Source organism: Xenopus tropicalis, chromosome 4 (assembly GCF_000004195.4).
Source record: "Xenopus tropicalis strain Nigerian chromosome 4, UCB_Xtro_10.0, whole genome shotgun sequence".
Taxonomy (NCBI): Eukaryota; Metazoa; Chordata; class Amphibia; order Anura; family Pipidae; genus Xenopus; species Xenopus tropicalis.
Window position 1 is genome coordinate 32,731,352 of NC_030680.2, and position 26,466 is coordinate 32,757,817.

Consider the following 26,466-nt stretch of genomic DNA (forward strand, 5'->3'; position numbering starts at 1 on the left):
CATTAAAGGCCATCTATCTGTGCCTAACCTGGCCCAGTGGTTCTTGTAAGTTTCAAGGAGATGGGCAGGAAGATGTCACAAATGAGCAGGGAAATAATCACAGATGGGTGGGAAGATGTCAGGGCAGGAAGATGTCACAGATGGGCAGGAAAATGTCACGGATAGAAGGGAATATGTCACAGATGGGCAGGGAGAATGTGGACATGGGAGGTGAAGAAATGGAAGTCTTCCTGGTTTACACTGGCTGAGGATGCTGGGATAGCTGGTGTGATGTATCTGCAGGTATCTGTTAGCCATCTAAATGTACTACTCACCTGATACCCATTACAGAAGCAATTTCTTGGCCGCATGTAAACCCACCACTCCTATGGGTTTTGAGACAGCCTGTGGGCTCTAGTGGGCATTTTTCCACCAGGTAAATCTGGAGGTGCTGCCATGTATGTTGAGTGTATATACATCTAGGGGGCATATCTTTATAGTGTGTAAGCTAACATCAATGTAATGTTGACTATAGCAAACCAATCAGATCTTTGCTATGACTGGTTGCTATGGGTAACATCACTGGTTACACACTAATAAATATGACCACTAGTGTTCCTGCCATAAGGCAAGATAGGGCTTCTGTTGTGTTACAGTAAGGAAACAGAAATAGCTAGATGAGTTGCAGGAAATGGATTTCTCCATGCAAGCACAATAGGTGCCAATAACATTTCCAGCAGACGCTGCTTCTCTGTGTTATACTTCTAAAGGTAGAAGGCTTATTGCATATTTCTTCCTAAATATGAAACTAATACAAGTCACTTTGTCTAAGTGGGCTAAAACAAGAAATACATCCTCACTGGGATCCACTGAGGTCTGACACAGACAAGTTATCACTGGGAAACAGGGGTGTTACCACAGAGGAAGCAAGGCTTTAATTAATGAGCAGTTAAAATATATCTGAGTAGAATAGATCAACTGTAATTTGCCTTTTTCTTGATAACCAGAGAATCAACAGGACAAATTGTATGTAGAAGAAGGGTTGATTCCCTTCACAGAATTACAGGACTGACAGTGATAGATTTAAGTCCCTATCAATTATACTTGGATCAGTCTGATTGGAACGCTATTAACCTGCTTGTGTGTTTTTATTTTTGTGTGTGGAGAAACCTACGCAGACATGGGGGGATCACACAAAGCTTTCTGCAGGCTGTGTCTGGGTTGGCATCAAAATCAGGAGCTCAGCGCTGCAAGGCAGCATTGCTAAGAACTGTTTCCCCCTTAAAGGTAAAGTTGTAAATACACAGTTTTCCAAATGTCTTTCCACCCACAGAAAAAAGGCTGTGTGTGACATTGGCCAAAGTCACAGCTTCAAGATAAGCACAAGCCAAATTCCAGGGACACAGCCAATGTGTTATTTCATAATAATTACAGAACACATTTTTAATTAAGACTGCTTTCTCTTCTGGAAGTAACCATCCTAAATTCAGTATTCGTTCTGCCTGATATGTGTATACACTGAATATACAGATATGGGTCAGCTTCAGAGCAACCTGAAGTACAAAATCATTTCAGGGCCCCCTGTAAAACATAAAATGGAACAGCTTAATCAGTGCTACACTAGGCCCCCTAAACCTCCTGGGCCCTCTATAATAATCACTAGAGAAAACCATTGATAGGGATATTCAGTTTCTCTCAATGCACACTAGATGTCTCTTTTGTACCCTTACTAGATAAAATTCTATGTTTAGCCCTAAAAAAGTACAATAATTTTAGTTATGGCAGTTTGGTTTTCCTAATCCCTGATAAAACCGCACAAACATTTTAGGTATCTTTATGTTGCCCAGACCATAACTATCAACCTGTTTGCCACTTGGCAGGTTCGAAAATGTAATCTGGTTATGCACCATTCTGCTTAGTACATTGGCAGATGAGGAAGTAATGAGGAGCCATATAGTGTCGGACTGGGGTGTGGGAGGCGCACTGGGACTGGGACTACCATCTCTGTGCCCCCCCCCCCCCCACTCCAGTTGTGAACTCCTCCATCCACTGGCAGCCTACCCCCTCCTGCACACCAAGTCGCATTCCTTTTATTTGCACTGGTGATGGAGGGGGGTGAAGCCCACAAAGTTCCCCTGGGGGGGAGGAGGTCTGGGTTGGCAGGGCCTACAGGATTGTTTTTCTCAGTGTCCTGCTGGCCAAGTCTGACCAAGTGTTTTCATGGAGCTCAGCACCTTATCTGAATCGTTGAAATCTCAGGAACTTCACTGACCACTAACACCCATCTTTAACATGTGAGGGGTTCACGATTTGGCCAATTCTTTTCTGTGCTACAAAATAGGCTGTTAAAGCCACAGTTGTTAGTAATGGTCTGCTCAGTATAAATGACAGGCCACTCATTTTTACATTGAACCGCCTGTTTAATCAGTTTAATTGCATATTGTCCAGTTAAAAATAAACTTTTTATTATTATCTCGAGCATATATTTAGTAACATACACACAAAGACATTATAATGCCAAGTAGGACGCCATGCTCAGATGACCCTCTGGTACTTATTAGCATTATTTAGGAAATGCAAACAGGAAGAGGGCAAAGGGTGCGCTTATAATACACAGTTTCGGACACAAACATCCTGTACTGAAGGCAATATTTAATCACAGCCACTAACTACTTCATAAGAGGGAGAGCATGTCAAAGGCTGGTGAGAAAGTGCAAGGACTGTTAACTTGAAAAACGTATTCCTAAACATTTGGAAGATACTGAGTTACAGGAGGAACCAATGATTACTGTAGGTATAATTGATTTGGATCAGTGCCTACCTCCCAGTTTACCTTTCCTTTAGTGGAGCCATGCCTCATGCATATTTCCTTGCACAATAAGTAGAGGGTACACTAGGGCAAGATCCAGGCTGCAGGTTGGGCTAAAGGGCTCAGCGAGGAAGAAACTAGAGATTTGCATGATAAACTTTACAATGTTGGAATGGCCTCCCTGGACCCACCATAAAACCTGATATCCAGGGTTGCCAGAATTGCTTTTAGCCTATGGAGAAACAGAAAGAGCTGATAGGGATTGTCCATTGCTGGGGCCCCCTGAGGTATCTTCTTGTACTCTGGGCAGTCTGACCCTGTTAGTTTGTTATTCATTTCAGCCCAAACCTACTGGAGCTTACAGTCTCTGTCAGGAGCCAGTTAACATGACTATATGGTTTGGAAGGAAACTGGAATACCTGGAGGAAACCAACACATAAATGACAGGGCAGATTTATTAAAGACTGAGCTGGCACATTATTAAGAATTCTGAATAATTTTTAACGAATTGACACATTTATAAAATAATATAGCTGTGTCAGTTTGTTAGTTTGCCATCAAACACTAGGCCCAAACTGGCAATCTGTAGTCTCTGGTAAATGCTGTGCTGTAAGATGCCATAGACAGTCACTATTAATTGGGCTGGAGTGGGGCTGTTAGGGCCCCTGTGTACTGGAAATGCCAGGGCCTATTTTGAATCTTAGTCCTGGAAATGCCACTATTTTAACAATTACAGCCGTGCTTCAGATTGGATTGGAATGCACTGATCTCACAGATGGACTAATACAGAAACAATAATATACCAGCTATTATCAATATTCTTGCAATGGAGTTTGGAGCGGCAGATTGATTTTGCATTGAAATCACCAACAATCATCATTGTTTTTCAAAAACACATAGGGGCCGATTCACTAAAGGTCTATAACGCTTATTGCATGATTTTTTGCGTTAAAAAGCATGCAATAAATAAGTACTGATTTCGCAGGTGTTAATCCGCATATCGCATGTGCAGAAAAACGCATCATCACAAAGCGTTATTTCTAACGCTTTGCGTTAATTAGTGAATAGAAATAATACTAACACATGATTCACAAAAGCATATGAAGCGTTAAACGCACAAAATATCGCATTGATCTGTGCGAATATTAACACCTACTTGGGGCAGGCAGTACTTAAAGAAATTTGCAGTTTGTGAGCTTTTGGCAACACAACATGGAGTTTGCAGTCGTATTTTTTCAAGTATGTGTTGGCCCTAGAGTGATGCATACTCCAGTTTTCAGGGAAATTGTAATTTTCAGAACAGTAGTTTTCTGAAAGTAACTGCTACGTGCGTAATATCGTGCTATCGTAATATCATGGGCTAAATATCACACGCAGTGGGACATAACAATGGGAAGGAGCAAGATATAAGCTCCCAGTAGGTATCAAAATAGCACTCAGTAGTAAGAAATCCAAGTCCGGCTTGGGACTCCTACAGTTACATGGGAGTAGGAGAAACAATAGGTTACCTGATAGCAGTTCTAATGTGTAGCGCTGGCTCCTTCTGAAAGCTCAGACTCAGGCACAATGCACTGAGATGGCTGCCTACACACCAATATTACAGCTTAAAAATACATTTGTTTGTTTAGGAATAAAATGTTAAATGGTAGAGTGAATTATTTGCTACGTAAACAGTGTAATTTAGAAATGAAAAGTACATGATAAAAATCATAACAGAATCCCTTTAAGCATTACCAACAGTATAAATTGCGAGCCTGAGAGGTACAGAACAAAACTTAAAAATAATAAGACTCGTTACAAATCATCATAAAGTACTATATTCTACATCATAAAGTTTTAAGGATAACTACTGCAATTTTAACCCATTCACTGCTTGGAACCTTTGACCTTGCCACTCCACATGTTAACAGAAACTTCTGTATGATACTGTTTTAATATATTATGTTAATTATAAATAGCCAATAATATTATATTGGTGCCATTGGTTGTGTAACATAAGACATAATCAGCTCCCATACACATCAAATTAAGATATGGCAGTAATGTCTGAACTGTAGTCCTTCCTGGTATGAATTGATATCATCTCCTAGAGCCAAAACCTGTTCAGGATCCTGCTAGTTCTTATTCAGCCATAGCCAGAGAGTATCAGACTAGGTGTTGCAAGAAGTCACCCTGAAGAATTCCATATTATTTCCAAAACTACCACTGAAATGAAACTTATAAAATATAATCATAAGATATTGAATAATTGAGTAAATACTGCGCTTGTCATTGCTCAGTGATGTTGTGGCTGAGAACACTGGCATCACTAGAAATAACAGCGGCATTACAAGAATCAATATAAAAAATTGTTCCCATATGGCTTACTCGAGTCAATGTCTTCCATTTATGAGTATTAAAAAAATGCAGTACTGATAAACTAGATTCTTGGGTGTTTGACCCTAAGGCGCATTGCAAAGCCAAGCTATTTCTCTATTTCCAGCTTAAATTTGTCTCTTTGTAGATTTATTTACTTTGACCCTGCCAGTCAAAGCAAGTAATGCTCAAAAATGCGGACCAATTTTGAAGCCATAATTGCCTAACCCACAGGAACACTACCAGCAGGCTTGGACTGGCAATTGGTGGATTCTGGCAAATGCCAGAGGGGCTGCTGTAAGATGCCACAGACAGTCACTATTTATTGGGCTGGTAGGGGGGCTGTTTGTGTCTCTGTGTACTTGAGATGCCAGAGTGGCTGCTGTAAGATGCCACAGACAGTCACTATTTAGTGGGCCTGTGAGGGCTGTTTGGGCCTCTGTGTACTTGAAATGCCAGGGCCTATTCTGAATCCCAGTCCAGACCTGACTACCTATGTTGTTTTCTAGCATCTCATAAAGAGAATGCAAAGGAAAATGGGCATTTGCTTGAAAAATGGCAGGCAGGCTGCTGGTTCGACATTTCCGTTTTATACTTGCCTTGGACTTTGCAACCCAAATGTTAAAACAAACTAATTCTGTCTCTCACAGTCAATTTACAGTTAATTGTCAAAATAGTGTCAGTTTGGTGCAGCATAAAATATAGTTAATTAGTGATTGTCCATTCCTGTAGGAGCGGAAGTTGTTTGGCCTCTGATAGGGGGCTGTAGTTGATTATCCAGGGGTGGGAAAGCTAATTATTCATGCTGTGTTAAGCTGGAACTACGTCAGTGATCTTCAAGGGCCTATTTTGCTTCCTGCTCAGCCAACCAACCCGGCTGTACCCGGAGCATTAGTGTCAACAGCAATTGGCTTAAAGAAATATAATGAATAAAACAATTTCATTTTATGAAATTTTCTACTTTTAGAAAGAGTCATTTTTTTAAGCAATGATGAAGCAACCAACAGTTAGAAACTGTAAAGTAAATGTAAAGTTAACTTCAATATACAGTAATACAATGTAAAATTTACAGATTGTTATGCTGAGGTTATGTAATAAAAGGTGATATGGGTCTACTTACCAATAGTATCTGATCCATAATGGTGGATAAAAAAATGTTATATATATATATATATATATTCATGGCCTACATGAGCTGGTTTGACTTGCTTGGTCCTACCAGCACCTTTGCATGCTGTAAGGTGCCATAGACAGTCACTATTTATTGGGTTGGTGCAGGGCTATTTGGGCCTCTGTGTAGTTGAAATGCCAGTGTCTAGGGTGGCAGCTTTTGGGGGTTGCCCTTGGGTGCCTATATGGCAAATTAAAACAAAAAACCCATCCTGCCTCTGGATACTCGCTGCTGAGCTGAGGAGGAGAGGGTACCCTAGTGGAATTACAGAGAAACTACAGTATGACCCTACAGAAATGAATGATTTCAGTAGACCAGTGCTGTCCAACTGGCGGCCCGCGGGCCGCAAAAATAGTTATTTTGCAGACTGTAGGAGCAGTGCCAGCATTGTGTCACTGTAGGCTGCCTGTGTGTGCCATACACACAGGCATCATAGGGCAAGCAGAGTATGGCACACACAGGCAGGGTAGGGCAGGCAGAGTATGGCACACACAGGCCAAGTATGGCACAAACCAGCCAAGAATGGCAAACACAGTGAGAGTATGGCACATGCAGGCAGGGTAATGAAGGCAGAGTATGGCACACACAGGCAGGGTATGGCACACACAGGCAGGGTATGGCACACACAGGCCAAGTATGGCACAAACCAGCCAAGAATGGCACACACAGTGAAAGTATGGCACACAGACAGGGTAGGGAAGGCAGAGTATGGCACACACAGGCAGGGTAGGGAAGGCGAGTATGGCACACACAGGCAGGGTAGGGCAGGCAGAGTATGGCAGGTTTTTGCTGTACTACAACCATTAATATGGGTATGGTCATGTGATAACATGGGTGTGGTTTCAAGTAGGTGCGGTTTCAAAAAGGGGAGTGGTCAAAACTGGCTTCCATTATCGGCCCTCCACCACGTAGGTCGGAAAAATTCCGGCCCTCGGTACAACAGAAGTTGGACAGCACTGCAGTAGACAGCTGACTATGCAGATAGAGATCTGGGCATGTTCATCAGATCAGACTTCATTCATTCGATTAATGTTGTGTATGTCCAAGAGTAGTCAAGGGTGTCAAAGTCAGTAGCCACTGTCTTTTCATGTAATAGTGGCAAACAGTTTAATTCCCTCTAGGTGCAGTGGGGGGGGGGCAAGCATAAACCTTTTCTGGCTGACTTGGCCCTACATGTTCTATGAAAAATATCATTTGGGTCCCTAAAAAACCTGTCTGTAAGTCTAACAGCTGGTCATTAGCTCTAATGGACACTAAATATAGCAATAGCTTTTAGTAACAGGGAGACCGTTAGTCTGCTTTAATATCAGACATCTGTTAAAAGCAGCTAAATCATAGCATGTACTTATTATAGGTAGCAGAGCACTAAGAACATGCACAACAAAGCCTCTTGTTCTTGCTTAGCATGCACTTTCTGTCCTCCCTTTGGCTGGCCGCTCTCTCTGTATGGCTGTAACCTTCCCACTATTACTCCATCCCATAGGAGCTTGGGATGCCGCACACTCATGGTTTAAACTGAAGAAACACACAGTATGCTGCTGGAAGGTATTTAAGCAATAGATTTTCATTGTTAGGTATCCATAGCTACTACCTCTTTTTAATCTATTAGGAATCAAATTCAATATTATACCTAAACAATTCATATACAGTATGTTCACTGTTATAATACATAAATGTATTTAGTAACACTACATAAATTGATATCGGAGATGTGTTCCCTTATACTTGTCTCCGCAAGTTCCAAAGTCCCACATACTGGCAACCACATTTAATACAAGTCAAAAGATATATAACACATTTAGTATTACTACTGATATATTCTTTAATAGCATATGATTTACCATTATTTATAGATATAAAAGTATTAAAGCATTGTACATGGGAACAAGTGACACATCTAAACATGCCCCTCTGGGATAATATATAGGTGTTGTTTTATGGCCATTATATTCCTTGAGAAGGCTAGGAGGTAAGATATTAGCTGCGGGCAACAAATCTACACCATTGGCCAGTATCTTATCTAGAGTAGGGTCAGTTCTCAGAATGTATGTATGTATGTATAACTTTATTTATAAAGTGCCACAAAGGTACGCAGCACTGTACAATCTTGCAAAATACAAAATTACACACAGGGAGGACAAGTCAAATTCAAGATTTGAATGTATAGATTTTTTTTGTCAATTCAATTTGACAATTACTATATGGTTACTATAATTAAGGAAGCAGGGTGGCGCCTTATCTAAAGACTTTTTTTTATTGTGAGTAATATCAAGTTCCATGGAGTCAGATATAATTCGTTCACTCTGTCTGTTGTATTTCCTAAAAAGGGTATGGCGAGGTGTATTCAAAGCTCACAAAAAAGATGTTTTCAGTACACACAAGGAATAACCCATAGTGATTAATCAATCACTCACTACTGCAGGTAATAGGTATTATTGAATAGAGAATTCTATAGCATTCCTAAAGAATGCTTTAAGAGGTGGTTGGTAAAACTGTATTTGTCTAAATGAAATCATAAAGCTTTAAGACCATTTTCATGTGGGATACAGGAATAAAGAAGTCATGTCAACTGTTGCCCAATGATACACAGTATTCCATACTAAAGTCTGCATAATGTAAAGTATATGATCACTTTCCCACATGTAGTTGGGAAGGCGTAAAACCATGGGCTGTAGATAACTATCCATTAATTCAGACGGGTTCTTCCAGTGACCAGCTACAGTGGGTCTTTCTGGTGGGGGAATAATGGATTTATGAACTTTTGGAAAGTGGTGGAAAATTGGTGTAATGGGACAGGGTACTTTGAGAAATTCTATTGCCTGGGTAAATATAACCCGGATTTTATTTGCTGAATCAATGAGATTGTAAAGAATGACTTGGTATATTTTAGTAGGACTGGAAGAAAGTATAGCATAAGTATTAATTTCAGCCAATTGTCTTTTTTCCCTTTGCAACATACATTGGTCTAAATATAAACTAACCCCTTTTTGGCTAAAAAAGCCTTAGGACTAAACCATATAAATAAATATGGCTGGAAATTCCATATTTTATAAACTGTACTTACTGCACCAGCCTAAAGATTTTAAGCCTTTCAAAATTGTCACAGGAGCTCACCATGCTCAGTGTGCTCTGGGAAGTTGTTGAGAAGCTAAGCTTAGGGTTGGTAGTAAACCATCAAGCAGAAACTAAAGATCACAAGTCATAAAAGTGGATTCTATAGGGATGATTATTATATTCTGATACAAATGACACTGGTTTTTGAGCTACCATTTAATGAAGATCTGAATTAATTATGAATCAGCCTTGTATGGGTGCTTTTTTATTTTATATATACTATATAATACTAATACAATTCTAAATATACTATATAATAACATAGTATATTGTAAGTCTGTCACTTAGGCATTCCCCCTCCGTCCTCTACCCACCCCTACCTTGCTCACCATTCAGCCAGGCATAGCACAAAGGGGGGCACAAGTGCTCCTAGAAGGGGCTGTTGCTCCCCTTAGTGCTCTTGCACCTGCGATCCCTGGAGTTGTAAATAACCCCTACTGACAGAACCCACTGCAGGAACCCCGGAATTACCTCCACATTCAGGGAAGCAGCAATTCCAGTGTTCCCCAGTATCCCTTTGTATAACTATATGGAAGTGCAACACACACAACATTTTAGTGCAATGTCACTTGCATCTGCTTTTATAAGGACTATTTGATCTCTAAATGTGTTGCACAGGGGTTGGAGGGGGTTTGTAGTAAAATGAAAAATAATTTGTAGTAACTGTGTGATTTTCTGAAGCCACATTTAAATTTTACTCTGCAGCTAAAACTATCGGGCTTATTTACATCCACAAGTGCAGCTGCAGTCCCTGCAATTTTCCCGCTTGCATTGCGTGTCACAACCACTTTTTAGGGTTGCCACCTTTTTTTCTTGTAATACTGGCCTTTTGGTCAGTGGAGTAGGAGGGGTCTAACAGGGCCCACCAGGTTTTTTTCTGGTGTCCCGCTGGCTGGGCCAACCAAGTACCAGCTGGGTGGTAACCCTACCACTTTCATTTCCATATAGTTGCACTCAACACTGATCGGTCCTTCCTGCCTTTTGCCGTAAATCAGGCGCTGCTGCACCTACTGATGAAGGGGAATCCTGGAACTACCACCACTGCCAGACCAGGCAGCAGCTCCAAGGTTCCCTCAGTGCCCCAAGTCAACTGCCACAATTAGTTGCACTGAAGAATAGGGTTCACATGTCACTCATATGCTGAAAACCAGAAATAATACCAGTGAAACCCCACAAATGACGCCAGGCACTTTTTAAAATATTTTCCCTGTGCTTTGTTAACTTATTGTCTCTGTTTTATCCTTCATGGAAAATTGCACTTTGGCCACTGCACTTGCGGGTGCACAAGAGCCCTTCCACTCAGCCTTAACTTTACTGCCTTCCACTCAGGGCCAGAACTAGATGTAGGCAGGAGAAGCACTTACCCAGGGTGCCTTTATGCCTGCCTGCCACTAGTTTAAGTCAGTCTGATGTCCGAATTCAGCATAAGAAGCCGGGATTTGGTGTGCGCCGGCGATCACCATTGCATGTGGGCAATGGGGTCTGATCAGAGGTGAGGAGCGGAGTGTCTATGGGGGGACTTGCCTTGGGCATTCCCAACCCAAGGCCCGCCGCTGATTCCACTGAGAGAAACCAGTATTGTACTTAACTCATGTTTCATAATGTAACTATTGTCCCGCCAGTACTTACGCAAGTGCATGTTTTTTATGAATTCAAAAGCAAAGCACACAAAAGGGTGACTTAATGTTGTTTGTGGGCAATTCTGCGCTTCATTGGATCACTATAAAACTTTGTATTTTACAAGTAGATAGACAAAATAGATAGACAGCTAACATTTGTACATCTAAATGGGAAAAAATATAACTTTAAGTAAATCAATCATTGAATGTGGCAGTGATTCTTGGGCAGAAATTGCTTCTTGACTGTGCTGCCAAAACACTCGCATCCAGGAATCTGAGAAGCAGAGTTGATTTTAACATTCAGACTAGAAATTGTTAGCGTGGGCAATTTCCATAAATGTCAGCAGAACATTCACTTCCATTCATTCATGTCCTGTAAATCAGCAGAGGGAGGAACTGCCAGCTACTGACAAACTATGCCAGGATGAAATACTAATGCAGGTATGGGACCCATTATACAGAATGCACGTGACCAAGGGTATTCCGGATAAGGCGTGTTTCCGTAATTTGGATCTCCATACCTTAAGTCTACTAAAAAATCAATAAAACATCAATTAAACCCAATAGGATTGTTTTGCGTCCAATAAGGATTATTTATATCTTAGTTTTATTATTACAGAGAAAAAGGAAAGCAGTTTTCAAATTCTGAATTATTTGATTAAAATGGAGTCTATGGGAGACAGGCTTTCCGTAATTCGGAGCTTTCTGGAAAACAGGTTTCCGGATAAGGGACCCAATACCTGTACTCTTATGATTTCTGGTTTTGCCAAGGTGAATGAAGCTTGGCAGGGTCATTAACAAAAACGGAGCAAAAAGTGGCCCAAATTGGCATTTTTTTTTACCAACGTGGATGCAAACTAATGATGAATGGTCATGTGTTGATGTAGATTTATGTCAACTGTATGTGTGTAGGCGCAGCACTGTGTAGGTGTAGCTTTTTGCACTTACATTCAAAAACAATCCTGCATATTTTGCCTTATTTGATGCTGGATGGGTGGACTAAATTGGTCTGATCAGAACAATGGGACCCTGGAACAATGATCTGATCATAATGTGGGTCTATCTAGACTTGCTGGGTGAGGACTGCAACAGGAAAATCTCAGTCTTGTGCAGTGATGTAATTAACAGGGGAAGGGTTTCCAACTTTTCTTATATTTTTTATCATTCTTCCCTATTAATAACATTGCCTTTGCACCCAGGGGTTTTGCTAAATAACCCCTATGGTCTTTTAGCTAAGGTGCTGCTGGTTCTGCTTCCTTACAGTCCGTCACTTGTTACAGCTAGGGATGCCACGTCCCCGGTAAAACACCCGCCAAGGTCAGGGCTGGTATTACAAATTTACCAGCAATATAGTTGCTTCTAAATTTGTCATATCCCTAAATTTAGCTCCTGGCCCGACTACCTTAGCTCTCAACCCGCCTCAATCCACTTTCTAGCTGCCTGATGTTCCGCAGCTCCACCCCTGTGACATCACTGCCATACCATTCTGCCATTTATTGCATTGGCCCAACCCCTTTTGTCACTGCCCCCAGTGAATTGGTAAAACAAATTTTAAAAGGTTGATACATAATGCCATGACTGCTTCCACATTAGAATGAACTGTATCATGCACTACACAAAATAAAGTCATTGTCAAAAAAATGAGCTGGGACCTTGTGTTCTGGTAGTGAAAAGTCTCCAGTGAGCAAGACGGTACCTCAGGAGGAGATGTAAATGTTGGTGCACACAGTCAAATGCTCCACTACTGTACCTAGGAAATGTAATGCATGAAGTTCTGAGGAGCAAACAGCCAGTGCTTATATAATACAGCAAAGTCTCACTCTCTGCATTTCTTCTAAAAGAGAAAATGTAATTTGTTTGAACTTTGTCAGGTTGTTTTGACTAAGGTGAGATTCAGTGGCTTGTGTTCAACACAGCAATTATGTTATTAAGAGAGAGACGATTCCAAAGTACCTTGAGAACAGCTAATGACAACCCCAATGACATTAATAAAGCAGCAGTAAATGTTGAACAAATAGAGATTTATCCACAAATAGGTTGTTGGACATCATTTTTTATTATGGCTGTCTCAGCAACACATGAAGAAAGCAGTCTCATCCAGTTCCAACCCTGTGTAACCAGAGAATGAGGGGAGGATTGTGTGTCCAGCAGCCATGGCACAACCCAGATTCTGTTAGGGTCAGTCTGTCAATTAATATCTAAGTAAATTAAGTGGGCAAACTAGAATTAGTTACTTCCCCTTTAAAAAATAACAAATACTTTACGCTCCATATGTAAAAATAAATGCACCATATGTGATGTACATAAGTGATATACACCCACTAATACAGCAATTATCCCTGCAGCACGGGGTAGCAACGCATGAATGAAATGCTCTCAGCAAGGCATTTTAGTAAGGGAATTATTAGAAACACAACTGCAGGCAAATAGGTTTGTGGAGATGCTGATATTTGTGGAGAACTGTCTATTCACAATAAAGTAAATTTACTGAATTGAGTAAATCTGCTGCTAAATGAAACATATGGGGTAAGCTCTAGGGACAGGGCAGGGATATCCCACTTCTTGTCTCTCTTTTCTCACCTTGATATAAAACCTTAATATAACTATACATTTATGTAGTTTGTATATGCCTCTTGTCCTCCTGTTAGTGCTATCAGGGGCAGATATATCAAAATGTGAGATTAGAGCTCACTGCTGCAAAATGCACCCACTTTCTATTCATTCCTATGGGATTTTTAGAAGTTTATTTATTAATGGATTAGAGTTAGAGTTCACCATTTGATAAAAACTTTTCTAAAAATCCCATAGGAATGAATAGAGTAGAGAAGTTTTTCTGTGGTGAGCTCTAATCTCACATTTTGATACATGCCCCTTAATGTGTGGTAAGAGACATGCAGTGCTGCATACACAAGCATAACTAAATACTGTAAAGAAAAATGTTCATCCATGGGCACCTTAACGCAGTAAGGAAAGTTGTGCTCAGAAAGACTGAGCAACAATGTGATTTTTAGCTAAGATTAAAATAAGAGCTGAAACAGTAAAAGCTTAAAGATAATGGCAGACAGGGTGATTTCAAGCATTTGGCCCCCCAGCCATTTTGTAGCTCTGTAGAAGGGGACCAAATACTCTAAATAACCCCCCTTCCCTTAAAAGAGAAGAGAAATCATCAGCAAGTGCTGGTCATGTGAATTAACAATTGCTTAGCGCTTAAATACGCGTACTGTGAGCAATGGCACACTGGGAAATTAGTTGCCTGCAGTTAAATCTCTGCTACCGCAGGCAACTAATCTCCCCAAAATGCCTTTTTACCAGCAATAAAGTGAATTACAGTGGGGAGACATATGTGGGGCTTCATTTTCTGAAGTCCCCCAAAGTTTTCTGCGCATGAAATTTCAGGCAATTTCATAAACCGAAGAACTGAGTATGCCTGTCCACTGACCAGTGCCATTTGGAAGGCATATCGGGGGGATTAGTTGCCTGAGGTAGCAGAGATTTAACTGCAGGCGAATGATCTCCCTGTGTACCATCACCCTAACGTACATGTCTTTCTGATGTGTTAGTTAAAGAGTGGCATCTGAATCTGAATGCCACAGCAGATTTATCTGGCACAAGGTGCACAGCACTACCGTTCTCTACAGGCAAAAATGGATGACAGTGGCGTTGCTACAGAAGAAGCAGACCCCATGGCCATGGAAGGGCAAGGGCTTGCTTCTTTTGTAGGTGGGCCCACAGGTGACCTATGATGCACATGAAACTGTGGGTGACCCGTGATTTTTTTTTTTTAATTTGCTTTGTGGGTGACCCACAATTTTTTTTGCTAACCCTTGCTTTCATCAGGTCGATGGTGGCTTGGAGCAAAAAATCTTGCCGGGGGACCGTGTCCATAAAATTACGACACTGGCCATGCTTAGTGCTCTTGCACTTCTTCCTGTGAGAGAAGTAAATGACCCATTTAATGTGATTCTTTTAATGTGATCCTAGCACCCCTGCTCATCTTCTGTGCTGCTGTACACTGAGCCCAACTGCGTGTGTGTGTGTTTGTGTACAGACACACACACAAATAAATACTTAACAATGCTTCTCAATGCTATGGACAAAAAATTACCTTCATTATAATGACAAACTGGGAAAGGTTAAAGGACACACTTAAATGCTGTGACATCCGGTACTCTATTAGGAAAAGAGTCATCATAATTGGGACATCTGGCAACTGAGATTGGATAAAAGTTTAACAGGGTTGGTTATAAAAATAGACTGCGTTTTCTGTTCACCCCAGAGCATCCTGAGACTGTCTGTGTGTGCTATGAGGGAAGACCTGCTCCATACAACATCATTGCTCCTGGGCAGCTATTGATAGCAGGAACTCAGTGGGAAGCTTTTGGCTTTAAGGTTTGAATTGCATTTACTAAGTAATAGTATTTAGCAGATAGTATATTTCTTAAAAATGTATCATTATAGGAATATATTAATTACTTGAATAGATATATATATATATTATTTCTTTATTAAATCAACTGAGAAATGCTCTGAGTGCTGTCACTAGTACCTTTATATATAACAGTATACAGTATTTTTTATATATATATATATATATATATATATTCAGAAAAGCGATCCGCACTCACGATTACTGTAGAATAGTGCCCGGGTGCCGTTGGGAAATATCAAATATACTTAACTGCTAATGAGCGCACTCCAGGGTCTTTAGCTTAAAAAATTCGATCTTTTTTTCAAAGTTGCCATCATATCAACGTTTCGGCTCTGGCCTAGAGCCTTTCTCAAGATACAGATATATATATATATATATATATATATTATAAGCATTGGCTTAGGGACACACTTAGTCAGCTCTATGCCTTGGTGCAAAAAGAAAAAAAGAAAATGTATACAAAAATGCAAAAAAGGCAGTTCTTTTTATATGGGTTTGAAATGCCAGTACCTTATCTGCTAAGCCTGACCTTTTCTTCTAGAATTTCCCAAGACAAATTCCATGTTTTTATCTTTTGTCTAGAAAGAACCAAGATCCTTCTTGCTCTTAATGTAACAATAAGCAGTGAGAGAACTGAAGACATCCACCTGGCTATGATACAGTATATCAGCTACATCTTTCACAACATCTAAGAAAAAGAGAGCGAAACCAAAGGCCAACCTGTACAATCATTAAATATAATAACTTTCATCCATCATAACTTGGGCTGTTGTCCAGGGCATTTCAGCTGGATGTATATTTATATTTTTGACTGGTCTTTAAGCAGAATTTCTTACCTTTAATGCGGAATCTGGAGCAAACTGTTTACAGACACATCTCCCGATAACTTCTCCTTCCTTCAACTGGGACATCAGCTTATCACTTCAGCCGCACAATAACACTTTAGTCTGTTTGTTGGCTTTCAAATATGGCATTCTCTGAGCTTGTGGAAAAGGTGGGCAGCATGGGACTGTTCCAGATCCTCACAGTCATTTTTCTCTCCATTCCGGTTCTTTTTATTTATGGCCACAACCTGGTGCAAAATTTCAGCGCGGGAGTCCCTGGCTATCACTGCAGAGTAAATGTCACTGATGAATTCAACCCTGCGGTTCAAAGGCTTGGTCATGAGATATGTCAGAGGGTGGCGGTTAATGATACAGGAATTGTAATAATGGAGTCGTGCAAAACAGGCTGGGCCTATGACAAAAGCATCTTCTCCTCTACTATTGTGACAGAGGTACAGTAGATTCATGTTCAATATACATGGCATATAAATCAATGTTTATATTTGTTGCTATAGAACTTCAAAAATAAATCTGTAGATGCCATTAAATCTATCACAAGGCCTTATATCCTAGAGCAGGAATGGGCCTGGCATTTATAGTACACAGAGTCCCAAACAGCCCCCACCAGCCCAATAAATAGTGACTGCTAAGGGCATCCCCTATGTCATTTGCCAGTATTTACTGATTGCCAGTCCAGGTCTAATAACAATACATATGAGCGTTAATATTAGGTGCGCAAGGAAAGGTCAATGTATAAAATGTAATTTAGTACCAATATTTTATTGCTTCTCAGTGGGACCTTGTGTGTGGTTTGGAGTCTCTGAAGGAACTCGCACAATCTCTGTTTATGGCTGGAGTGCTACTGGGTGCGCTCATATTCGGCCATCTTTCTGATAGGTAAGTACAGATCCAGCTTTAGCCCTTGTGCATAGTTCCATATGTATAATATATGTGGTCTTGAGAAAGGTCTTAGAAGGAGACCAAAACGTTGACCTATCTTTTTAAAGGATCCCGGTGTGCAACTCTCTATCTCAGATTTTGTATGACAATGCCTATTTAGTAGCACCTGGGTCAGCTGTTTGGGATTTTGGGAGTGCTGAAGTCTTTTGGACATTTATATATATATGTGTATATATATTATATAGTGCTGCTGCAAAGACTATGCGCCTAAAGAAACAGATCCAAACGGACACTGGGGACTCAGAAATCATGTCTAGTGATTGTTGGATTTCATTTCTGACAATAAAATATAGTGTGTTTCCTACTGTACCAGAATAGCGTTATGTGATGGTGCCAATATAAATGGGTGCATACCAAGATCCCATTTGACTTCAGTGTAAGTCAGTGGATAAAATTTCTGATTATCCTTAGATGCCCTTGCATTTGTAAGCAGTGGTTTCAACTGCAAGCGTGTTTTAAAAGGGAGCCATTTTTGTTTGCGCAAGTACTTTTTAATATGTATCTCCTCACAGAGGCACTACTTTGCAAAATCAGTTTGCTCAATGATTTAAGGCCACTTTTTGTTCTGTGCAGGTATGGGCGGCGTGCTATTCTGCTGTGCTCTCTCTTTATGATCGGGGTGATGGGCACTGGAGCTGCATTTTCCCCCAATTTCAGTACCTACTGCTGCTTCCGGCTGTTATTAGGCGTTGGATTGTCTGGACTTCTTCTCAATTACTTCTGCTTAAGTAAGTCTGTTCAGGCTACAAAATTAGGTTTACAGGATACAACATTTCAGAAGACATAACTAACACATTACTGGAGAAATCTGGTGCAAAGCAAATGCTCCATTAGTATGAAAGAAACAGTAACGACAACTCCCATACCATATCAGGAGAGTAACTTTATAGTCTTGGGTCCTCCAGCATATGAAAAAGTTCTGGGGCTCATCTACCCTGTATTGGTGGTGGCAAGCCCCATTATACCAACCATGCATGTACTGTGATCCACCCCCCCCCCTTAACTACAGAGTCTGCTCCCCCTTATAGTTATGCCACTGTATGAAGAGGTTGTTTTTGTATAATCAGTAAATGTTTAAGCAAAGGAAAAAGTGTTTGTGCCTTTATAAATCAGGATTATTTTTGCTATAACCATAAAGAGAAAAACAATGAGTGCACTTGTATTAATGTATTATTTAGCTTGAAACAGACCATGAAAGCTATGTGCCTCTCCACCTTAGGAAACATCAAACAGATTCTTCCCATTTGTCTGCAATGATAGTCTTTTTATTATTATATCTAGAGAATTTGTTTGATTTATTCTCTGTCTCTCTACATAAGTGATGGCAGGCTGCCATAGTGTAAATCCAATAACAGTAATATGAAATTGTGCAGATTCCATCCACTGTTTTCAGAGGGGTGGGTAGCTGAGCAGCAAAGATAATTCTTCTGATGATTAAGCACAGCTTCTGATTTGGAGCTTAAAAACTGCTCATCTAACCTACCTATGGACATTAAAGGCCTCATTTATAAGGGTCTGTCCAGGGCCTTGCTGCCAGCTTTGCTCTTTCCATGAGAAAAAACCTTGTGCCAGGCTTGCTCAGTTGTAGCTTGCAAGGTAGGGGGTGCAAGATGGCATGCCCACGTGCCTCGCCAAGCCCGCAAGTATATCTATAGGGCAGTTTTGAAAATCCCATAGTCTTTTGAACCTATCCGTACACTGAAGGAAGCTCATAAAAGGCCATTATTGGAAATGGTCAGCGTAACAGTTGATCAATTTAAGTTACAATAATATAAAATAGTTTTAAAATAGTAATCTTAATCCTGACAACAGCATGATATACAGCGGTGCTTGAAAGTTTGTGAACCCTTAAAAATTTTCTATATAACATCAAGTCCTAAAAGTAGACAAGAAAAACCTTATTAAACAAAAAGTATTGTATAGTTCAGAATTCATTGTTCCATCGATGATGGCAATCCATCTGGGCCCAGATTCACTAAAACAGGCCCAAACTACAACACTCAAACCACCATGTTTTGCAGATGGGATAAGGTTCTTATGTTGGAATGCACTGTTTTTCCTTCTCCAAATGTAACGCTCCTCATTTAAGCCAAAAAGTTCTGTTTAGGCTTTATCTATCCACACATTCTTCCAGTATCCTTCTGGTTTATTCACATGATCTTTAGCAAACTGTAGATAGTTAGCATTTGGTGGTTGGTTGGTGATTGGTGAAGTCTAAACTCTTTAGAGATGGTCTTGCAGCCTTTTCCATCTTTATAGGGCATCAACAACTCTTTATCTGAGGTACTCAGACACCTCCCTTGTTCAAGCCATGATACACATCCAAAAATGTGTTCTATGTGTGATCAGGCTTTGCAGGATCTCCATTCTTTAAATAAAACAGGGTCTTTCACTCACCAGTCTGATTTTTTTCAATAAATACATGACCAAATATAATATTTTTTGTTTCATTTGTTTAACTAGGTTTTCTTCATGTACTTTTAGGACATGTTTTGAATTAGATGTTTTAGATCACATACATATAAAAATATAGAAAATATTAAAGGGTTCACAAACATTTTTGAACCACTGTAAAATCATATATATAGTTATACTGCAGGGACATTATTACAATGTCAGGAAGCAAGGTTTTTTGAGACAAATGAAAACAGATTTGGGTAGGGTTTTTGTCATCTTGGTACATTATTAGCTAAATAGAAGTTGATGAGCAAATTGCTATGATTTCAAGTCTGAAGATCATATTTTACTCATATATCATAACTCTCAATTCCTTACAGGTTTAGAGTTGGTGCCCCCAAAGTCCCGTACCCTGGTTGTCGCCATACAGGGTTATTGCAGTACATCTGGGCAGGTGCTGTTGGCAGGGCTTGCTTATGCCCTGAGAGACTGGCGTTGGTTGCAGCTGGCAATTTCCTTGCCCTTTTTCATCTTTTTCCTCTATTCCTGGTAAGCTTGTGTCTATAGACTATTGATAAGCATCAATATCAATGGTGTATGGCCTTTTTGTCAACTTTTTATAACACAGTTTGGAAAATTTGGAGAAAGGCTTTAGAAAGTGAGATTAGCATAGAATGATGCTACTCTAGCCTAGACTAAAACCTTTATATTATACCCTTTATTCTTAAGAAGAATTGCTAAGCATACACAGATCTATACAATGAATTTTTTAGACATAGAAGTGAGTCGTTGCCCTAAATAGCATCCTATTTGTGGTTCCTTAAGCAGTTGTAAATCGAGGGAATGGCAATATCACATTGCACTTCTGTAAGAAACCCTCCACTTTTCAAAATTAAGGCTTAGTTATTTTAGTAACAATGGCAGTTATTGAACCCATGCAATGACCCATAGCAACCAATCAGCAAAAAGCTTTGACCAGTTTACTCCGGTTTACAAATGAAAGTAGAAATCTGACCATGGGTGACTGCATTTGTGCAATTTAGCCCCTTATTAGTAAATTAGCTTCTCAGGGTCCTAAACAATAGCCACACATTCTCCCAGCAACAAATGCAATAACACTTAAATAAATTAGACTAAACCTAAATAGTTTGCATCACTTCTAATGATATTTTATGATACTCGGGTATTTGGGCAATAGTTGCAGTATGTGATCCCAGTCAGTCGAATCCAAGTTCAGTCCCATTTAATTTGCCCATACACGGCCAGTATCTGAACAATCAGTCTGCCAGCTGAACAGACTGATACCAAACAAGGGGCCATAAAAGATATTGTTCTGACTGCTGGCGTAACAGAGTGAACAATTTGAACATCAGGAGGTGAAGGCACTGTAATACTCTTGACTGCCTCATCTGCCAAAGCACCATGCCCTGGTGGCCGGTGAATCAATAAGTAATATATTCAGACCTGCCTATTATTTATAGTACATATTAAGCAGGGCAAGCATACACATATGGAATATCGATACTGTACAGGTATGCCCAGCTGTACCCATATAGTAACTGGAAGGTCTTTAGTGTTGCCAAAACCTCCTGACATAAAAACATTTTAAAGGAGAACTAAAGTGTAACTAATGAAGTAGTGCAGAAATGCTGTAAAGGTATGAGACCCATTATCCAGAATGCTCGGGACCTGGGGTATTCCAGATAAGGGTTCTTTCTGTAATTCAGATCTCCTACCTTAAGTCTACTTAAAGATTTATTTAAACAGTAATTAAATCCAATAGGATTGTTTTGGCTCCAATAAGGATTTATTATACCTTAGTTGGGATCAAGTACAAGGTTCTGTTTTATGATTACAGAGAAAAAGGAAACCATTTTTAAAAATGTGAATTATTGATTAAAATGGAGTCTATGGGAGATGGCCTTTCCGTAATTCGGAACTTTCTGGATAATGGGTTTCCGGATAGGGGGATCTGATACCTGTACATTATGTTTCGGGCCACTGTACGAGCCCAAGGCAACCACAGCCCTTTAGCAGGGAAGATCTGTTCCTCCAATGATGCCCCAGTAGCTCCCCTTCTTTTTTTTCTGCTGATTTACTTTACATGCTCTGTGCTGCTGTCACTTACTGAGCTTAGGGACCAACTCACAATATACTGTACTTATAGAATAAAAACAATATAAGGCTGATTAGTAAATAGTAGACTGTTAGTTCATGTTGGCTCTGAATCCAGCCCAGAGAATGTTCAGTGCAGTGACCTTGGGCTGGTACAGAATCCCAAAACATAAGTTGCCACATTTCTAATTCGTTGTTTAAGCTTTAGTTCTCCTTTAAGCAAAAAATAGGCTTTGGAAAATTGTGTCTTGCTCATCATTATCATTCCATATGGTCAGTTACCTGAATGGAATTCTCACCTAAATTCTCTCCATGCATTGCAGGTGGCTTCCGGAATCTTTCCGCTGGCTGATGGTAAACAACAAACCAGAAAGAGCACTAAAAAATCTACAGAGAGTTGCAAAACTGAATGGAAGAAAGGAAGAGGGACAGAAAATCAGCCTGGAGGTAAGAAAGGGCATACAAAAGGGTCACAAACAATTCAGCATTAGATGTTACACAAAAACAAATTGAATGTGTTCCAAGTGCATGCCTTCTCTACACACAGATGTTACAGTGTGAACTACAAGAAGAATCATCAAAAAACGAAAACCCAAAGTTGGCTGCCTCCTCCTCCTGGTTAGACCTGTTTAGGACCCGGGGCATGAGGAGGATCTCGTGCTGTATGCTGTGTATAAGGTCAGTAGTGTTTTGCTTTGTTTTGCCAATCTGTCTTTTAATAAATGTATCCACCATTACACCTGAATTCCTGCCATTTTGAGATATAAGTGCACACTGCAACTGAATTTTGCTGTATATATCAAAAATATTCAGCTTTGAAAATACTGGATCTACACGTAATTGAAGAAAAATTGTAGGATTATTTACTTTTTTTCTAAAACTCATGTTTTTTCTTTCCCCTTTTTACAGTTTTTCCATCAATATGTCATATTTTGGCCTTTCGATGGATCTGCCTGTTTTCAGCTATGGCCCTCATGTGGTCCAGGTCATTTTTGGAGGTATAGACCTTGTTGCCAAGTTTATGTGCACTATAGCCCTCAGCTTCCTCGGTAGGCGATGTGTGCAGTCTGGAACTCTCTTTTGTGCTGGAGCCCTACTCCTTTTGACTATGGCCATACCTCAGGGTAAGTTGGAAAGGTATTGTAGAATTGCAACTCCTTGACATTTAATCCAGTTCTTTAGATGCATGAAATGCCTTAAAAATGTACTATTCTTTACAATGTTCTCCTGGTTACTTACTACTAGTCCTTGAGTTCCAAAGCCAAACATACTAGCAGCTATAACTTCAACAGAATGTCTACTAAAGGGTTGTTACGGTTGTTTGAGAGGAATCTTCTGATTCTCATGTAATTTACAATACTGTATCTGAATGTAATAAGCTAGATACACCAAGGTATATCCAGTCTACCAACCAGACTGCTTATCAAGCAGGTATAGCCAAAGGGGGGCATATGGTGGTGGGCCAAAGTGTACTAGCTTAGTTTTTCAGAAACTGAAAAAAATTAGCAACTATGTGGTCACATCATGATGGAATACATTTACAAATGAAATATTCTGCCAATAGTATTTCCCAGAGAGTCTGAACAATGACAGATCCTGGTTTGAATTGGAAAAGGGCCAACAAGGAAAATATCAGCATTCATGCAGCTAGACACAGGGATGGCCAAGATGTAGTCCAACACTGATCAGTGCCCTAAGCAGTAGACAAAATAGTAATACATTTCTAATATATTCTAGGTTTCTATGTTTACAGTTTAAAGAAATGCAAATATAGAAGATAGTTCTATTTAAATCTTGAAAGACATACTACTACCAAATACATTTCCCTGACATTGAGAATCAGGTTGTAGCAATTAACCTTCAAATGTCCTCAATTCAGATCCTGCTCCTCTTGGGACTGGGCACTGCAGAGGACTTTTTCAAGGGTTCTGTGCCTGTTATGCAATCCTTTGTCTGCTAAATTATTGTGCAGGATGTAAACATGAAAACGTCATAGCATTATATATGGATTTTTCTGAAAAAAATCCTCTGTATATTTCAGATTTTCCTTTGCTACGAATAGTTTTTGTGGTCCTGGGCAAGGGCTGCCTCTCTGCCTCCTCGTTGTGTTCCTATCTCTATAGTGGAGAGCTGTTTCCTACAGTAGTCAGGTAGGTTCCAAAGAAACAAACAGTAATGTTCCATGCAACCCCATGCTCACTTTGTTTTACTGCAATTTTGTACAAATATGCAGGTGATCTTACATGAGATCATTAAAAACAGTAATTTTGGCTTTTGAGACTTAACCTTATAAATTCCTATCATTCCCTATTGATTCTTAAGCTGGCTATACTATTAAGATCTGCCCATCTGTTTAGGTCTTCGAACAATCAGATCTCTGCCCCACATGCCCTAATCAGGCGAATCCCACAGTTGATTATCATACAGCACACTTAAAGAGACCCAGTGATGAAACACAATCAATATGGGGCTTGGTCTAAAAAACAAATGGATATAATGGAATAGCAAAGGCTAGTATAACAATAAATGTAAAATCACAGCCAATCAAAGCCAATTATGATATATAATATGATAGATATAACTGAAGGATTTACCTATATTAATTTTCTCATTCCACTTCACTTTAAACCGAGAACCAACATTTTGACTTGCAGGCAAAGTGGTATGGGCCTTACAACCATGATGGCTCGTCTTGGGGGAATTGTTTCTCCAGTAGTACTGATGGCCAGAAGTTCATACCCTTTTCTTCCCTTACTGTTGTTTGGAGTATCTTCTATTGTCTCTGGGATCACTGCTCTTTTCCTGCCTGAACTGCACAATGCACCCCTCCCTGACACCATACAGGAAGTTGAAGACAGGTCAGTGCCTTGAAGTACTTTGTATTTTTACTATATAAATTAAAACATGCCTTTAAAACTAATACTTAACAAACAGTTAATGTTGATTAACATAATAACTTACCTATGAAGGATCTTAGCTAACTTGCATTTACATATCGGTTGCTATTCCCCTTCCTCATCCTTTACCTTAAGCCACCATTTTGTGATGTTCTCTGTGCCAATCACTGATCACGTGACGGAAAACAATGTAGGTTCTACCTGTAACAGGAAGCAGTGTAGGAGTAAAGGGCACAGCTCTGTCCATTCATTGGTTGATGTAACTTGTATGTATGTGTGCCCTTGCTTTGTTTGTGAGTACAGCGCCTCATACAAGCCAGGATAGAATGGCAGTTATTTTTATAGGATTATCCCATGGTTCATACAGTGGGTTTTATGAAAAGGCTTTATTTTATTTTTATTTACATATAAAATGTTTTATGTAGTGTATTTTCATAGAGACCAGCAATGTTTAGAGGTATGGTTTCACCTTATGTATAACATAATTAATAGGACTTTTTGTGCTATTGTCCAAAATTCCCCCTGTGTTTTTTTGGTTTCCTCTGCATTAAGGATGAACTTGATGGACGTGTCTTTTTTCAACCTAAATTACTATGTTACTAAATTCCATGGGTATACTGACTAGCATCTTACATCAGCCCCTCCAGCATTTGCCAGAATCCACAGATTGCCACTCTGGGCAAGCTTGTGCAAGTAGCTGAAATATATACTATGGATATATTGTATGTTAGAGTCATCCAAAGTGTGCCCTATAGATGTAAATTATATGTAATTCCCAGCACTCTGACAACAAAAGATTGTCAGGAGGAACCCCAACTAGAGTAGAATGGGTTGGAAAGCCCTTGTATAACTGATCTGCACAAGGTTGGTGTTTATAATAGACAAAACAGAAGTGAGAAGGGTGGAAAAGGTGTGATGTAGGCCTGACTATTACTAACATTAACTATTATTATTACCCACACTCTTATGTTACTTACCCAGTTCTGAATTTCTGGGGGAAACAGGCAATGTTACTAAGTATGCTTATTCACTAGTTATTACTTGTTACACTTCCAGGGTATTTCAACCTGTGATCCATAATTTATGTTGTAGAGAGGCAGAAATAACGAAATGACTTTGATCTTTCATTACAGGGCCCGACAGAAAGTCACCCCCAGAGAACGAGAAGACGAAATTGTGATCAGTGTTGTTTATTCAACCAGATTCTAAAAGTTCCACTGCTGCCACCATCTGGGACATATGTAGAAAATGTCCCACCATCTGGGACATAGCAACACAAAGCTACCAAGATTGTGATTTTAATAGGAGAGTGAAAAACCAAGGTGCATATATGGAATGTGCTTTATTCAAAGGCTGCAATTTAAACTGGCTGCCTTCATCACCTCCTGTGATGTATATGGATGGACAGATAGACCATCTTTATTTTATAAACAGGAGCCGATGCTGCAATGGGCTGACAAATTTGAGGCATACAAAGTTAAGAGAGAAAGCAGCAAGGATAAGCACGAGACAAATATAATGAAGATGAGGAATTGTATGAAGAAAAAAATAAATATCGGGAACTACAAGGCTTTGAAAGACTGACAAGAAAAAGCTTTAACTACGTAGCAAGAAGAATAAGTATAACGATTTGCCTGCCTGTTGCACTGAAGCCAAAGTGACCAAATGACTTACTGGTTAAGTCAAGGCAAGGACCAAAAAAAGGATACATGTTAAAACATGTAGACAAAATATATGTACATATTTAAGTTGTCTAATTAATTTATAATATTAAAACTTGTGTATAAATTATATAAA

The 26,466-nt window shown here is 39.8% G+C and overlaps 1 protein-coding gene across 1 annotated transcript; it reads left to right on the forward strand.

The window, feature by feature from the left end:
• The first annotated feature begins 15,332 nt into the window (after nucleotides 1-15,332).
• LOC116410345 (solute carrier family 22 member 6-like) lies at nucleotides 15,333-26,466 on the forward strand. Its single transcript, XM_031900627.1, has 11 exons — nucleotides 15,333-15,436; nucleotides 16,059-16,752; nucleotides 17,094-17,197; nucleotides 17,834-17,988; nucleotides 20,038-20,206; nucleotides 22,096-22,219; nucleotides 22,320-22,450; nucleotides 22,682-22,896; nucleotides 23,814-23,922; nucleotides 24,427-24,630; nucleotides 25,803-26,466. Exons 2-11 carry the CDS (start codon nucleotides 16,444-16,446, stop codon nucleotides 25,876-25,878), a joined length of 1,596 nt encoding a protein of 531 aa, XP_031756487.1. The 5' UTR covers nucleotides 15,333-15,436; nucleotides 16,059-16,443; the 3' UTR covers nucleotides 25,879-26,466.